Source organism: Lipotes vexillifer, unplaced genomic scaffold (assembly GCF_000442215.2).
Source record: "Lipotes vexillifer unplaced genomic scaffold, Lipotes_vexillifer_v1.1 scaffold271, whole genome shotgun sequence".
Taxonomy (NCBI): domain Eukaryota; kingdom Metazoa; phylum Chordata; class Mammalia; order Artiodactyla; family Lipotidae; genus Lipotes; species Lipotes vexillifer.
The window spans coordinates 18018-34080 of record NW_006780882.1 but is presented as its reverse complement, the minus strand read 5'-3'; the positions used below and the strand labels follow the sequence as shown (position 1 = coordinate 34080).

General features: G+C 34.1%; 1 protein-coding gene across 1 annotated transcript in view; it reads left to right on the top strand.

The window, feature by feature from the left end:
• CDH18 (cadherin 18) overlaps positions 1-16063 on the top strand; it is a gene marked incomplete at its 3' end in the record, with an annotated part of 264813 nt that overhangs the window by 237732 nt on the left and 11018 nt on the right. The window contains exon 6 of the mRNA XM_007454264.1: positions 1611-1866. Coding sequence (XP_007454326.1) covers positions 1611-1866 — 256 coding nt within the window. The remainder of the gene's footprint in view (positions 1-1610; positions 1867-16063) is intronic.

The following is a 16063-nucleotide window of genomic DNA, read 5'->3' as shown; positions in this document are numbered from 1 at the left end:
ACTTGTAAAATATTGTAATGACCCAGTCTCATCCACGTCCCTGAGAAGTATTCTAGGTTCTTAGTATCTGGTTTGGAAATTAAATTGTTGTTTTTCCTTCTATGCAATCTCCAGTATCTGGGAAGACCAATTTTCTAAGGCAATTCAGGAAAAATAAGGGAAATAATCATCAGTAGGACTGATCTTCTGTTTATGAGATCCTGTTAAGGATACTCTACAAATTCTCCTTGGCTCTTAGGGTAAAGGAAAATATCTGAGTTCCTCCATAGGGAATGATCATACTCTGATCCTGCCAAGAAAGAAGGCTGCAAGATTGAAGCAGACTACTGAAAAGTCAGTGGCAGAAATAGGGATGAAAAAAATATCTGTTGTTTCTTTTCATAGGTGTTAATCTATAGGTAATTCACAATGCTCAAAATAAAGGCTGATATCTGTATCATCTGCACTAGCATCAACATGGAGACTTTTGATGTGGCTAATCCTAAATCTAAGGTCATTTTACGTCACAGAGCCTATGTGCGTCATGTTTAACACTTTCAAAACCTTCAGTTTTTACCTAAAAAGGTACTTCCTCTTGCAAATATTACTTACCTGCTCACACACTTCTGTATCTACGTTTGTATCCTTATTATTTTCATAATACCTACTATGTCTTATAACACTAAATGTACAGTGCTATAAATGTCTATAAATCTTATAATAGACTATATATTTCCTGGGACAAAACACTAGACTAACCTTATTTTTATTCATTATTGTATGCTAAGCCAAATTCATGACTCCTGACATATATGATTAATAGAAAAAAAAGTGGCTGGGTGATTTAAAAAATAAGAAAAAAATTAAAAAATATGAAAAACTATTAATGTAAATTCAAAGTTAAAAAGTAAATGCTAAAAACGAACAGAATACTGTAATAAAAAATGAAGTTGATCAAAACATAATAATAAAGGGAATGAAAAACAAAACTAATACAAGATATGGTATTAGCAGCAAAAAAAAAAGTAAAATAAATAATACAATTAAAACAACAAAAATGAAATTCAAAAGTCTGTATAAAATCTTTTGCTAAAATTTCAAGAAAATATTGTTGAACTGAAAATGTAAACATTTATCCAATTTTAAAATAAGATACCAAGTTTAAAACCAGCAAGGTGAAAATAAGATGATAATAGATAAAAATCAATGATATGAGATAAATTGTTTAAATGCAAAATTTAAAAAAATGTATTTTTTTTTAAATTTAGCAAATAAGTAGCAAATATTTTAAAAATTAATAATTTAAGCTGAAGAGGAGATAGAAAGAAGTTACCAGAAGAAACTAAGAATGAGTCTGCAAAACTCAATATTTGTTTGACTGTGGGAAATTTCCTTCTGTTTTTAGTTATCATCATATTTATGGCTCTGAAAAATCACAATTGATTCAGACTTGAGTTTCCATGATTTCTGCTTTAGGTGTTACTGTTAAGATAAACTTCATAGTTTGTTTATAAATGGAAGTAGATCCACCTAAACCTATTCATGTTTGTTTGTTTCAAAAAAAGGAAAAGAAAGTATTTGTTTGACAAGTGATGGTAGTCATAATATTGGAAATCTTATTTTTTTCCCACAGCCACTGAACTATGAGAAAAAGAAGTCATATACCCTCAACATAGAAGGAGCCAATACACATCTTGATTTTCGCTTTTCTCACTTGGGTCCTTTTAAAGATGCTACCATGCTGAAAATCATTGTTGGGGATGTAGATGAACCACCACTATTTTCCATGCCTTCCTATGTCATGGAAGTCTATGAAAATGCCAAGATTGGGACTGTTGTTGGCACAGTTTTGGCACAAGATCCCGACAGTGCTAACAGCTTAGTAAGGTATGGTATACTTCCACCTTTTAGACATATACAGAGTTTATTGACTCTCACAGTAATTTAAAGTGAATTAAATAATATTTTAAATATTTCTTTTCTATGTTCTTTTCTTTTCTTTTTTTTTCTTGCATATATACCATTGTATTCTTTTTTTTGTTTAACAACTTAATTGGAGTACAATTGCTTTACAATGGTGTGTTAGTTTCTGCTGTATAAAAAAGTGAATTGGCTATATGTGTACGTATATCCCCATATCCCCTCCCTCTTGCGTCTCCCTCTCACCCTCCTTATCCCACCCCTCTAGGTGGTCGCAAAGCACCCAGCTGATCTCCCTGTGCTATGCAGCTGCTTCCCACTAGCTATCTATTTTACATTTGGTAGTGTATACTACCAATACCACTCTCTCACTTTGTCTGAGCTTACCCGTCCCCCTCTCCATGTCATCAAGTCCATTCTCTACATCTGTGTCTTTATTTCTGTCCTGTCCCTAGGTTCATCAGAACTTATTTTTTTTATTTTAGATTCCATATATATGTATTAACATACAGTAATTGTTTTACTCTTCCTGACTTATTTCACTCTCGTTTCTTTTTATGGCTGAGTAATATTCCATTGTATATACGTACCACTTCTTCTTTACCCATTCATCTGTCGATGTCCTGGGTATTGTAAATAGAGCTGCAGTGAACATTGTGGTACATGACTGTTTTTGAATTATGGTTTTCTCAGGGTATATGCCCAGTAGTGGGATTGTGGGGTCATATGGTAGTTCTATTTGTAGTTTTTTAAGGAAGCTCCATACTGTTCTCCATAGTGGTTGTATCAATTTACATTCCCACCAACAGTGCAAGAGGGGTCCCTTTCTCCACATCCTCTCCAGCATTTATTGTTTCTAGATATTTTGATGATGGCCATTCTGACTGCTGTGAGGTGATACCTCACTGTAGTTTTGATTTGCAATTCTCTAATAATTAGTGATGTTGGGCATCTTTTCATGTGTTTGTTGGCAATTTGTATATCTTCTTTGGAGAAATGTCTATTTAGGTCTTCTGCCAATCTTTGGATTGGGTTTTTTGTTGTTTTGATATTGAGCTGCATGAGCCGCTTGCATATTTGGAGATTAATCCTTTGTCACTTACTTTATTTGCAAATTTTTTTTTTCCCATTCTGAGGGTTGTCTTTTCATCTTGTTTATGGTTTCCTTTGCTGTGCAAAAGCTTTTGTTTCACTAGATCCCAATTGTATATTTTTGTTTTTATTACCATTTCTTTAGGAGGTGGGTCAAAAAGTATCTTGCTGTGATTTGTAACATAAAGTATTCTGCCTATGTTTTCCTGTAAGAGTTTTTTATTGTCTGGCCTTACATTTAGGTCTTTAATCCATTTTGAGTTTATTTTTGTGTATGGTGTTAGGGAGTGTTCTAATTTCTGTCTTTTACATGTAGCTGTCCAGTTTTCCCAGCACCACTTATTGAAGAGGCTGTCTTTTCTCCATTGTATACTCTTGCCTCCTTTATCAAAGATAAGGTGACCATATGTGCATGGGTTTATCTCTGGGCTTTCTATCCTGTTCCATTGATCTATATTTCTGTTTTTGTGCCAGTACCATATAGTCTTGATTACTGTAGCTTTGTAGTATAGTCTGAAGACAGGGAGCCTGATTCCTCCAGCTCTGTTTTTCTTTCTCAAGATTGCTTTGGCTACTCAGGGTCTTTTTTGTTTCCATACAAATTGTGAAATTTTTCATTCTACTTCTGTAAAAAATGCCATTGATAGTTTGGTAGACATTGCATTGAATCTGTACATTGCTTTGGGTAGTATAGTCATTTTCAAAATGTTGATTCTTCCAATCCAAGAACATGGTATATCTCTCCATCTGTTTGTATCATCTTTAATTTCTTTCATCAGTATCTTATAGTTTTCTGCCTACAGGTTTTTGTCTCCCTAGGTAGGTTTATTCCTAGGTATTTTATTATTTTTGTTGAAATGGTAAATGGGAGTGTTTGCTTAATTTCTCTTTCAGATTTTTCATCCGTAGTGTATAGGAATGCAAGAGATTTCGATGCATTAATTTTGTATCCTGCTACTCTACTAAATTCATTGATTAGCCCTAGTAGTTTTCTGGTAGCATCTTTAGGATTCTCTATGTATCATATCATGTCATTTTCAAACAGTGACAGTTTTACTTCTTCTTTTATGATTTGGCTTCCTTTTATTTCTTTTTCTTCTCTGATTGCTGTGGCTACAACTACCAAAACTATGTTGAATAATAGTGGTGAGAGTAGGCAACCTTGTCTTGTTCCTGATCTTAGAGGAAATGGTTTCAGTTTTTCACCATGGAGAACAATGTTGGCTGTGGGTTGTCATATATGGCCTTTATTATGTTGAGGTAGATTCCCTCTATGCCTACTTTCTGGAGTGTTTTAATCATAAATGTGTGTTGAATTTTGTCAAAAGTTTTTCTTCATCTATTGAGATTATCATATGGTTTTAATCCTTCAATTTATTAATATAGTGTATCACATTAATTGACTTGCATATATTGAAGAATCCTTACATTCCTGGAGTAAACCCCATTTGATCATGGTGTATGATCCTTTTAATGTGCTGTTGGATTCTGTTTTCTAGTATTTTGTTGAGGATTTTTGCATCTATATTCATCAGAGATACTGTAGTTTTCTTTTTTTGTGACATCTTTGTCTGCTTTTGGTGTCAGGTTGATGTTGCCTCATAGAATGAGTTTGGGACTGTTCCTCCCTCTGCTACATTTTGGAAGAGTTTGAGAGGGATCGGTGTTAGCTCGTCTCTAAATGTTTAATAAAATTCACCTCTGAAGCCAGCTGTTCCTGGGCTTTTGTTTGTTGGAAGGTTTTTAATCACAATTTTTATTTCAGTGCTTGTGGTCAGTCTGTTAATATTTTCTATTTCTTCCTGGTTCAGTCTCAGAAGGTTGTGCTTTTCTAAGAATTTGTCCATTTCTTCAGTTTGTCCATTTTATTGGCATATAGTTGCTTGCAGTAATCTCTCATGGTCTTTTGTATGTCTGCAGTGTCAGTTGTTGCTTCTTCATTTTCATTTCTAATTCTGTTGATTTGAGTCTTCTCCCTTTTCTTCTTGATTAGTCTGGCTAATGGTTTATCAACTTTGTCTTCTCAAAGAACCACCTTTATTTTTATTGATCTTTGCTATTGTTTCCTTTATTTCATTTTCATTTTTTTCTCATCTGATCTTTATGATTTCTTTTCTCTGCTAACTTTGGCTTTTTTTTGTTCTTCTTTCTCTAAATGCTTTAGATGTAAGTTTAGGTGGTTTGTTTGAGATTTTTCTTGTTTCTTGAGATAGGATTGTATTGCTATAAACTTCCCTTTAGAACTGCTTTTGCTGCATCCCATAGGTTTTGGGTCATCATCTTTTCATTGTCATTTCTTTCTAGGTATGTTTTTATTTTCTCTTTGATTTCTTCAGTGATCTCTTTGTTATTTAGTAACGTATTGTTTAGTCTCCATGTGTTTGTATTTTTTACAGTTTTTTTCCTGTATCTGATATTTAGTCTCATAGTGTTGTGGTCAGAAATGATACTTGAAAATATTTCAGTTTTCTTAAATTTACCAAAGATTGGTTTGTGGCCCAAGATATGATCTATCTTGGAGAATGTTCTATGAGTACTTGGGAAGAAAGTGTATTCAGTTGTTTATGGATGGAATGTCCTATAAATAGCTGTTAAGTCTATCTTTTTTAATGTGTCATTTAAAGCTTGTGTTTCCTTATTTATTTTCATTTTGGCTGATATGTCCATTGGTTAAAGTGGGTTGTTAAAGTCCCCTACCGTTATTGTGTTAATGTCAATTTTCCCTTTTATGGCTGTTAGCATTTGTCATATTTATTGAAGTGCTCCTATGTTTGGTTCATAAATATTTACAATTGTTATATCTTCTTCTTAGATTGTTCCCTTGATCATTATGTAGTGACTTTCTTTGTCTCTTATAATAGTCTTTATTTTAAAGTCTATTTTGTCTGATATGAGGATTGCTACTCCAGCTTTTTGTTGATTTCCATTTGTATGCAATATCGTTTTCTATCCCCTCACTTTCAGTCTGTGTGGGTCTCTAGGTCTGAAGTGTGTCTGTTGTAGATAGTGTATATTTGGGCCTTGTTTTTGTATCCATTCAGCCAGTCTATGTCTTTGGTTGGAGCATTTAGTCCATTTATATTTAAAGTTATTATTGAGATATATGTTCCTCTTACATTTTCTTAATTGTTTTGGGTTTGTTATTGTAGGTATTTTCCTGCTCTTGTGTTTCCTGCCTAGAGAGGTTCCTTTAGCATTTGTTGTGAAGCTGGTTTTGTGGTGCAGAATTTTCTTAACTTTTGTTTATCTAAAGATTTTAATTTCTCCATCAAATCTGAATGAGATCCTTGCTGGGTATATTAATCTTGGTTTAGGTTTTTCCCTTTCATCACTTTAAATATGTCCTGCAACTCCCTTCTGGCTTGCAGAATTACTGCTGAAAAATCAGCTGTTAACCTTATAGGGATTCCCGTATATGTTATTTGTTGCTTTTCCCATTGCTGCTTTTAATATTTTTTCTTTGTATTTAATTTTTGATTCTTTGATTAATATGGGTCTCAGCGTGTTTCTCTTTGGGTTTATCCTGTATGGTAATCTCTGTGCGTCCTGGACTTGATTGACCATTTATTTCCCCATGATAGGAAAGTTTTCCACTATAATCTCTTCAAATATTTTCTCAAACTCTTTCTTTTTCTCTTCTTCTTGGACCCCTATAATTTGCATGTTGGTGCATTTAATGTTGTCCCAGAGGTCTCTGTGACTGTCCTCAATTCTTTTCATTCTTTTTTCTTTATTCTGCTCCCTGGCAGTTATTTCCAGCATTTTATCTTCCAGTTCACTTATCCGTTCTTCTGCCTCAGTTATTCTGATATTGATTCCTTCTAGAGTATTTTTAATTTCAGTAATTGTGTTGTTTATCACTTTGTTTGCTCTTTAGTTATTCTAGATGCTTGCTAAATGTTTCTTGTATTTTGTTCATTCTGTTTCTGAGATTTTGGATCATCTTTATTATCATTACTCTGAATTCTTTTTCAGGTAGGTTGCTTATTTTGTCTTCATTTATTTGGTCTTTTAGGTTTTTACCTTTTTCCTTTGTCTGTAACATTTTTTATTTTTATTTTTTGATGGGTGGTGCTGTATTCCTGTCTTACTGGTTGTTTGGCCTGAAATGTCCAGCACTGGAGTTTGCAGGCAGTTCGTTAGAGCCGGATCTTGGTGCTGAGATGAGGTCCTCTGGGAGAACTCATTCCAATTAATATTCCCTGGGGTCTGAGGTTCTCTCTTAGTCCAGTGGTTTGGACTCAGAGCTCCCACCACAGGAACTCGGGCTAGACCTCCACCCTGGGAACCAATATTTTGAAAGCTCCCATTCCCTAGTTTTATCTTTTGGCTCCCATCTAGTCACTTCACATTTTTGGCATCTTTATTCAGAGGGACTCTTCTCCTGGAGACACAGAGACAAACTGTCACAGCCACACATCCTATCCATGTTATTTTCTATTAATATAATTCAACTATGATCTTAGCTGATTCTTTAACTGAATAAATAACAGATGGGTTTCTGTCAAATTTAGCATACATGTAGCTATCTCCATGAATATATTGGTGACCACACAGATGAGTTTTTTCCATTTGATTTAATAGATGGGAGCATAACTGACTGGAAAAATTTAGAGAGAAATATTTAATCACAAAGTATAGAATCTTTGGTATCTTAGCAATAGAAGTATAAATACACACACAATAAAATGAGGGTTTGGGAATAAACATTCAGCTCTGACTCCTTGTTCTGCCACCAAGACTATAAGCCGTTAGGAAATTACTTTTCCTTATTTGTGAAAGACCAGAGAGTTACTGTGAGAGTGTTTCAAGCTGTGTGCTTTAAGTGCTAAGCAGAGTGGCCTGCACCTAATAGTCATTCAATAAATTCTAACTTGTCCAAGGCAAGTTAGAGACTCACTTCTGAAGACAGTAAGACCAATGTGGCATTCTGGTGACTTGACTTACTAACTGTGTCTTCTTATACAGTCATTCAACCTTGTTGAGTTTCGATATCAAATATATGAACAAGGAATAATAATGTTGCATACATATATTGAGGGAATTAAATTAGATTGACAGAAAGTACTTAGCATAGTCAGTAAGTGCTCACTGACTAATATTTTATTATTGTCATATGTCATGCAGAGATAATTATAGGTTTCCTTGCATAATAAGAAGGGTGTTTGGGTTTGTTTGTTTGTTTTTGTCTCAATTATGACAAAATCAAAGAATTGCATAATGTATAAAACCCTTTAGTTACCCTGTATTTATACCCTCGGATAATTCTAAGGCCCTAGAAAGTCTGAACTCTGAAACAAATCTGTCTGCTTTTTCTCAGGTTTGTCTTCTCACTTTCTTTAGTTCTCATCCATTTTAACAAAAACTAATATACTAAGTATTCTCCTTGATATCTATGTAATGTTTTGTAAAGTGTTTCCATTTCCTTTTATATAAGCATGATTGTTCTTAAGTTTTTAAATAATGGCCACAACACTCATGCCTGGAGAGAAACAATTTTCCAAGCACAGAGGTATATATTAAACAATTCTGCTTCAACTGTGAATGCAGTAACATTACCTTGTTAGTTGAGAACCCTTCTGTCACACTGCGAGAAAGAGCTGGACATTGCTTGAAGCAGGATAGACAAAGTATACGATATAATAGGCATAAACCCAGTTGTGAAAATTGATCTTTAATTAAGCGATGCAAGCAGAAGTTGATATGCTTATTTGTCCAAGCACAGGAAAGACCACGATGCTTCATCATTCCATAGAATGTCATATTTTAATAGCATTTTTGACACTTAATAAGGAAAATGTGTCTACATTGAAAGTTAACATTATAAAGATATTTATAAATGTGGCCATTTACCAAAAGGAGCCAATAGCTTTTGATAGTAAAAAATATTTCATGCTGTGAGTTTGATGTGGAAATATTTGATAAACATTGATAAGACTTTTTTTTTTAAAACTAAAATGATATTAATGATGCATTCTATATTTTTAATTAAAGGAGGTGGGAGGTACATTGATTTTTAAAAGTGATATTTAAACCACCTTATTATATGCAAATATTATGATATTCCTCAGGATAAAGAAATTAAACAAATGCACACACACAGAGCAGCTTGAAGTCCAGTGGAGAGAAAAAATTTACATCCTTTGATAAGGGTGATAAAAGTCTGATACATATGTAGGGAATAAGTATGCCTGACATCTTCAGGAGGGAATGAGTTGAGGAAGATTGAATTGAAGCTCAAAACCCAGGTTAAAGATTAGACAGGTGAAGAATAGAGAACATATCTGCAGTTTGTTGTGTACACAAGGAGCTTAGGTTACCTGTGTGGGAATAGCAAATAATGAGGTTGTAAAAAGATGCTTTAGAGAGATCATGAAAAGGCTTTGCACTTTGTGCTTGGAAAAGGCTTTCCAAGATGACATCTTGGAAATTTATCCTGATAGCAGTGTCAGTGGGGGAAAAAGATAAATCAGAGATGCATGAGTGAGTTTAATAAGAAACAGTGATAGGAAGATTTGCATTTCAAAATAAATAATAATGAAATTTCAGAATGCTGTAAAGGGTGGAATATATGTTCCAAAAACATAGGCCAAAGGGGGAAAAATTGAGGTCAGGGACAAACTTGTTTCATTGTTGCTCTATGTATCCCAACATACCAAAAAAAAATATATATATATATTCCACATAAAACAGTGGTCACCCAAGGGCAAATTACCCCCTACTGGGGGACATTTGACAATGTCTGAAGACATGGTTGGCTGTCACAACTACATGTGGAATGCTACCATCATTTGTAGGTAGAGGTCAGGGATGGTTCTGAACATCTTACAACTCACAAAGTATAGAATCTTTGGTATCTTAGCAATAGAAGTATAAATACACACACAATAAAATGAGGGTTTGGGAATAAACATTCAGCTCTGACTCCTTGAAAACATATTTTTTGGGAATGCATACCAGCATGTATGTTTCACATATATGTGTATTCATGTGAATGTTTCAACATACGTTTCATTTAGTAAAAAACTACAAAAAAATATTTATATATAATGGTTCCATTATATTGTTAATTGCTTTGGTAATTGCTCTATATCATTGGGAGCATTTAATTGAACACCAGCTATGTTACACACGTTCACCCAGTTGTTGCTATGCAAAGGTGATGGGTATATTGTCTTTAAATGCCAATATTAAGAAACACAAATCCATTAGCATGTACATTATTCTTTCTGCTTTGTTTTGGTTAGACAACTAAAATGAATCCTTCCAAAGCTGCCTTAAAATAATCAGACTCCATAGCTGGTGTTTGAGGGCATAACATACATAATATTTGTTCTTGATTTTAACAAAAGTGTGTCATTTACATGGGCCTCTAGGTGCAAACAGTGAATAAAGCAGAAAACATTAACAAATACAAAAATAATCCTCATACTTCCACCTTTCCCAGAGACCAAATATTTGTACTAATTAAGGATGTGCACATTGAGAGATGTACCTTGCCATGTGCCCTGAAATGCAATTAACTCCAAGTCAGTAGAATTGATAATGAAAGGGAGTTTGAGTCTCACAGGCATTTGTGAAAAGCTTCCTGACTTGTCTTTTGTATTTCCATTTTCTAAACTATTAGTAAGATTCTTCAGATTTCTAAGAACATATCATGTCTAGCTTTTGTCTTTTATAACTCAAAACAAGGATATGCAATTTACAGCAATATCATCATCAACTTTCTTAAAAATAAAATCAGAACCAGTCTGTTTAACAGTAGTGAAGAAACCTTGATTTAAACTGGCTGTGCTCACTTGCTGGCATACTGGAAATGGAATTCAGGAATTTCCTGAGTAGCTACTGACAGATGAGCAGTCCTATGATGGACATGAGAAGCAGGGGAGTTTTCTGAAAATGTGACCCTATATCATGTGGCTATTAAAAACAGTGACCATTTGCTGCTTGCTCTCTGTGGGCCAGGGGTTTGTAACAGCATGCCCCAATCCCTTGTAACAACCCTAATGAATCTGCAATATTAGTCCCATTCTATAGATGAAGAAACTAAGGTACAGACAGGTAATTTGGCCAAATTCACATAGTGATAAAGTGGCAGATCCAGAATTTAAACACAGTTTTGCTTTACTACAAAAACCCTGTTTTTTTAAAGCCCCCAAATCTGCCTCTTTTATATTTCAACTAATAATAATAATAAACTGCATTTACAGAAGTCTGATATCACAAAGTAGGAAACGAATGTTTCCCATGTTCAGATATGTTTCATACTCTGGGAAAAAGAGATGCTGAAGAGAATTCCATTTTTTTTTTTTTTTTTTTTTTCGGTACGCGGGCCTCTCACTGCTGTGGCCTCTCCCGTTGCGGAGCACAGGCTCCGGACGCACAGGCTTAGCGGCCATGGCCCACGGGCCCAGTCGCTCCGCGGCATGTGGGATCTTCCCGGACCGGGGCACGAACCCGTGTCTCCTGCATCGGCAGGCGGACTCTCAACCATTGCGCCACCAGGGAAGCCCCGAGAATTCCATTTTTAACTCTAGCATCTCACGAAAAAACTGTTCTTTGTTTTAGAGTTTTTCCATATTGTAAAGTCAAAGACTTATGCCACTTGATTTAGTGCAACATAAAGAAATTATTGAAGCCCTCAATTAATAATTCTCATAGGATGAAGAGCCTTAGTATGAATTTATATGAGTAAGTATATCCTCCCATCTTTGCTTCTTTTCTACTCTGATTTATAATCTGAATTTATCTATACATTTATTTATTGGTAAAAATTTTAATATTTTCTTTGTATAGAAACTTTAAAGCCATCACAAAGAAATATTAAAAATCTTGCATACTTTTTTTCAAATGCTTACCTTGACATTATTTAGGAAACAATAACCAATATATACGCTAACGTAAGAAATAAAATTGTGATCAGGTTTGGAAATATTTGCTAAATTAAAAAAAAAATCTTTCTAAAATATCTTAAAAAAAAAAAGAGTAGTTGCATAGAATTAGAAGTCGTTACTCATCTTTTTTTGAGTTTAATTGTAGCCTCAGAGAATAAATGATTCCAATATATTCATGGCACCCTTATTAGCGTGCTGTTTTCTTACACATTTCTGAAATTTTCACATAGCTCATGATGAGACAGCAGTTAGGAATACCTCATTAATTTGGAATGTTATAACAGCAAAAAATAGATATTTCAAAATAATGACAAGGTCATATGGCAAACTTGAAAAAGAAAGTAAAAAATTTTGATTAAGACAGTTTGAATACAGGATTCAAACTTCTGAAAAGAAAGACAAAAATACTCAGAAAATGTGTTTCAAAATATATTCATATTAAACTGAGTTTTTATTCTGTAGACCAAATTGACTTATAAAAGTTTAGCTTAGTGAAAGTCAAAAATATCTTAATTGGACCTTTAATAGAAAGCCTTAATATACCCTCATCAAAACTGTCATAATCTTCTGATACAAAGGAGATAACTCATTAAGGACATCTCATGCAAACTGAGTTCAGCTAGAAAGCAGGCTTCCATTTAAAGCCGGAAGTCTGTCTTTGACTTGTGTTTTGTCATTTATCACATTGCAGATAGCGAAGTTAGTACATTTAGATTGACCAATACTTTACTGTTTGTAAACAGTATTGTTTACTGTTAAACATCATGTGACTATGGCATTTGAGAATGTGAAGGGACCTAAAGATGACCGAGACAATCCTCTTCTTACAGAGTTGAAGATACCATAGACTAAGATGCCTGAATGACTGGCTCCCAATCACACAGCTAACTAACCATAGAGATTGGATAGAATGTGGTCAGTTTGACCATTCTTCAATAAAGATACAGAAGACCCCTGAACATTTTTCCATTTGGGGCCCAAATTTACCTAACAGCCTAGTATGTGATGGTAACCACCGCAAATCAGAGTCCTGACACCAGAAGGAGAACCTATTTTCTGGGTGGGCATGTGTAACTCATTTAGCCCTGGAATGAATGCCTAAATCCAGGCTTAGTGATGTATGTTAGTCTACTGACTGGAGACTCAAACATCCAAATAGTTTTCATGTAAATTTTTCAAAGAAATTTTTTAAAAAGCTTAAAATGGTTCAATGGCATTTCCAGAACTCAAGATTACTGGAATTTTTAAAATCTTAGGTACTTAGAGGCATAATCAACAGGCAGAAACATATTTTCTTGTGTAGAGATTTTACTTCTTTAGGTGCTTTTGTTTCTTTGGATTGAGGTTTTGGTTCAGGAAGTTAAAAAGCTTTCCAAAATATCTATGTGCTCTGAGTGCTGCCCATTTTATTAAGCACAATACACTATCAAGTGACAAATGATCCCAATGTTCTAATTTTTTAGAAAGATTATTTTCTGGAGGCATGACTTGTGGAATAAATTGCATCCCCAAAGTGAGCTAAGGGAATCTTAATTTTTTTAAATGAATCTGAGCTATACTGCAGATGTGTGACTTTTTGTTAAATTAAAGATGAGGCCAAGCTGCTGTAATATCCCAAAGGGTGTATATTGATTAAACTTTATCCCATCTATTGATCATAGTCAGTAAAACTTACAAAAACAGCTGTTTGGGAGGCAAAATCTCAAATATATTTGCTTAACCACTCACATTCTGTATGTACAAGTATCAAAAGTGTGACAACTGAAAGACATCTTCTACACTTTTAGCCAACTGATGTTTCTCAAAGTAAATCACTGTAAAAATAGATTTCCATTACATAAGTTTTAAATTAATTTTTATGGTGAAATGGACAGCACAAGCTTAATTGTACTTCCTCTGGTCTATAGCCAGGCGATTATCAACCCCGCATAGGTAACATATTACTGATCATTAATCATACAATTTCCTAAGTAGCATTTAGTATATTGATTTGGCCAAAAAGTTCGTTCGGGTGTTTCCCTTCAGAAAAACCCAAGCAAACTTTATGGCCAACCCAATGGATATTATCTTGACACCTACTTCATGGAGGATGCAGTGAGATTATAGTGGTGGTCGGGTTATAATGTGCTGTAATCATCATATTAGAGTAGCCCTTGTATCTGCCTCAGTATTTCCAACTTCATACTAACCCTTTTGGTCATACATGCTGTAGATTCATCTAAAGCATCAGCTAGATGTACTATTGAGTGGTTATTTTTTCTTAGATTCAACATGAGGTCTAAAAAAGTGGGCGTTAAAAATGATAATTGTATTACAACTTAAAATTAGTTTGAGAACTATAAGTTAAATGAAATACTGCAAAAAGTGGACATTTATTTGTCCTTTTTGCAATGTTTAGATATCTCTCAATGAAAGGAAAACACAAACTAAGTACACACTGTAAAAAAAAAGTATATTTCCTGAGTTATTATAACAAATTTCAAACACAATATTAAGAATATGTATAAAGGATAACGTTAGGAATCTATAAAATCATAATCTCTATATGAAAACATACTGTTCTTGATAAGTGAAGCATAATGACTTATTAGCCTGATTATTTCCACCAAAATATTTACAAAAGAAGTAAAGGCTACAATGAAATGCCTTATTTAGTTTTACATTAGGAATTAATAGTTTCTTCTTTATATTTGTTGAATGCCTGGTTAGTTTATTCATTCACTTATGAGGCAAAGTCATACACCTATGCTATTCAGGTGGAAGAAAAAGAACTTTATTCTCATAAACTTTCCAAATGAAAGTTGACTCATGTGCATGGAGAAGGAAATTAAAAATAATTTAATTTTCTGACAGATTTATTTTTTTTAGAAATGGACAACAGTTCATGCTATTTGTATGGATACTCTTTTTCATTCAGTAGTAACCCTTATTTAGATCCCACTGTGTTCACATACATTGCCAGAAGAAAAAGACAAACAAAGAAATGAAAAAAAAAAAAGCATTTACGATTTTTGAAGTGTCTCAACAAAATAAACCCAAGTTTTCCAAGAAAGAAAAAAAAGAGAAAACCATCCTAAGAGACATTAAGACAAATAACAGTTATCTACTGAGGCATATCACTTAATACTCAAGCATAAAATACTTTCATATATTACCTCATTTTATTGTCAAAATAAAATTATGATGTAGTTGGTATCTGCATTATGCTAACAAAGAAAGCTCAGAGAGGTGATGCATTCCTTAAGGTCATAGGGCTAATAAATGGTTTTATCTGTGATGAACATCACATTTACTTGGTTTCCAAGCCTGTGTTTATTCTCTTACTATTGATCCATGCCATTTTCACATTATGATGGATCTATTTTAGAAACAAATTTCCACATAATTCATCTTTACATAGTGAATGAATCAAGTCCAGGATCTGGAGTTTATTATACACTGAGGAAAATAATGTAGGAGATGTTTTTCAGTGGTCTGAAGAGGTTATTACCTCTATGATATCTGAAAGTTGGGAAATTTGTTTTGGGTAAACCCTCCTTGGCATTCTTTTTCATCTCTAATTCTATATGATACTATACACAGAGAATCCTAAAGAAGCTACCATAAAACTACTAGAGCTAATCAATGAATTTGGTAAAGTAGCAAGATACAAAATTAATGCACAGAAATCTCTGGCATACACTAATGATGAAAAATCTGAAAGTGAAATTAAGAAAACATTCCCATTGGGCTTCCCTGGTGGTGCAGTGGTTGAGAGTCCACCTGCCGATGCAGGGGACATGGGTTCGTGGCCCGGTCCAGGAAGATCCCACATGCCGCGGAGTGGCTGGGCCCATGAGCCATGGCCACTGAGCCTGCGTGTCTGGAGCCTATGCTTCACAACGGGAGAGGCCACAACAGTGAGAGGCATGCATACTGAAAAAAAAAAAAAAAAAAAAGAAAACACTCCCATTTATCATTGCAACAAAAATAATAAAATATCTAGGAATAAACCTACCTAAGGAGACAAAAGACCTGTATGCAGAAAATTATAAGACACTGATGAAAGAAATTAAAGATGATACAAATAGATGGAGAGATATACCATGTTCTTGGATTGGAAGAATCAACACTGTGAAAATGACTCTACTACCCAAAGCAATCTACAGATTCAATGCAATCCCTATCAAACTACCAAT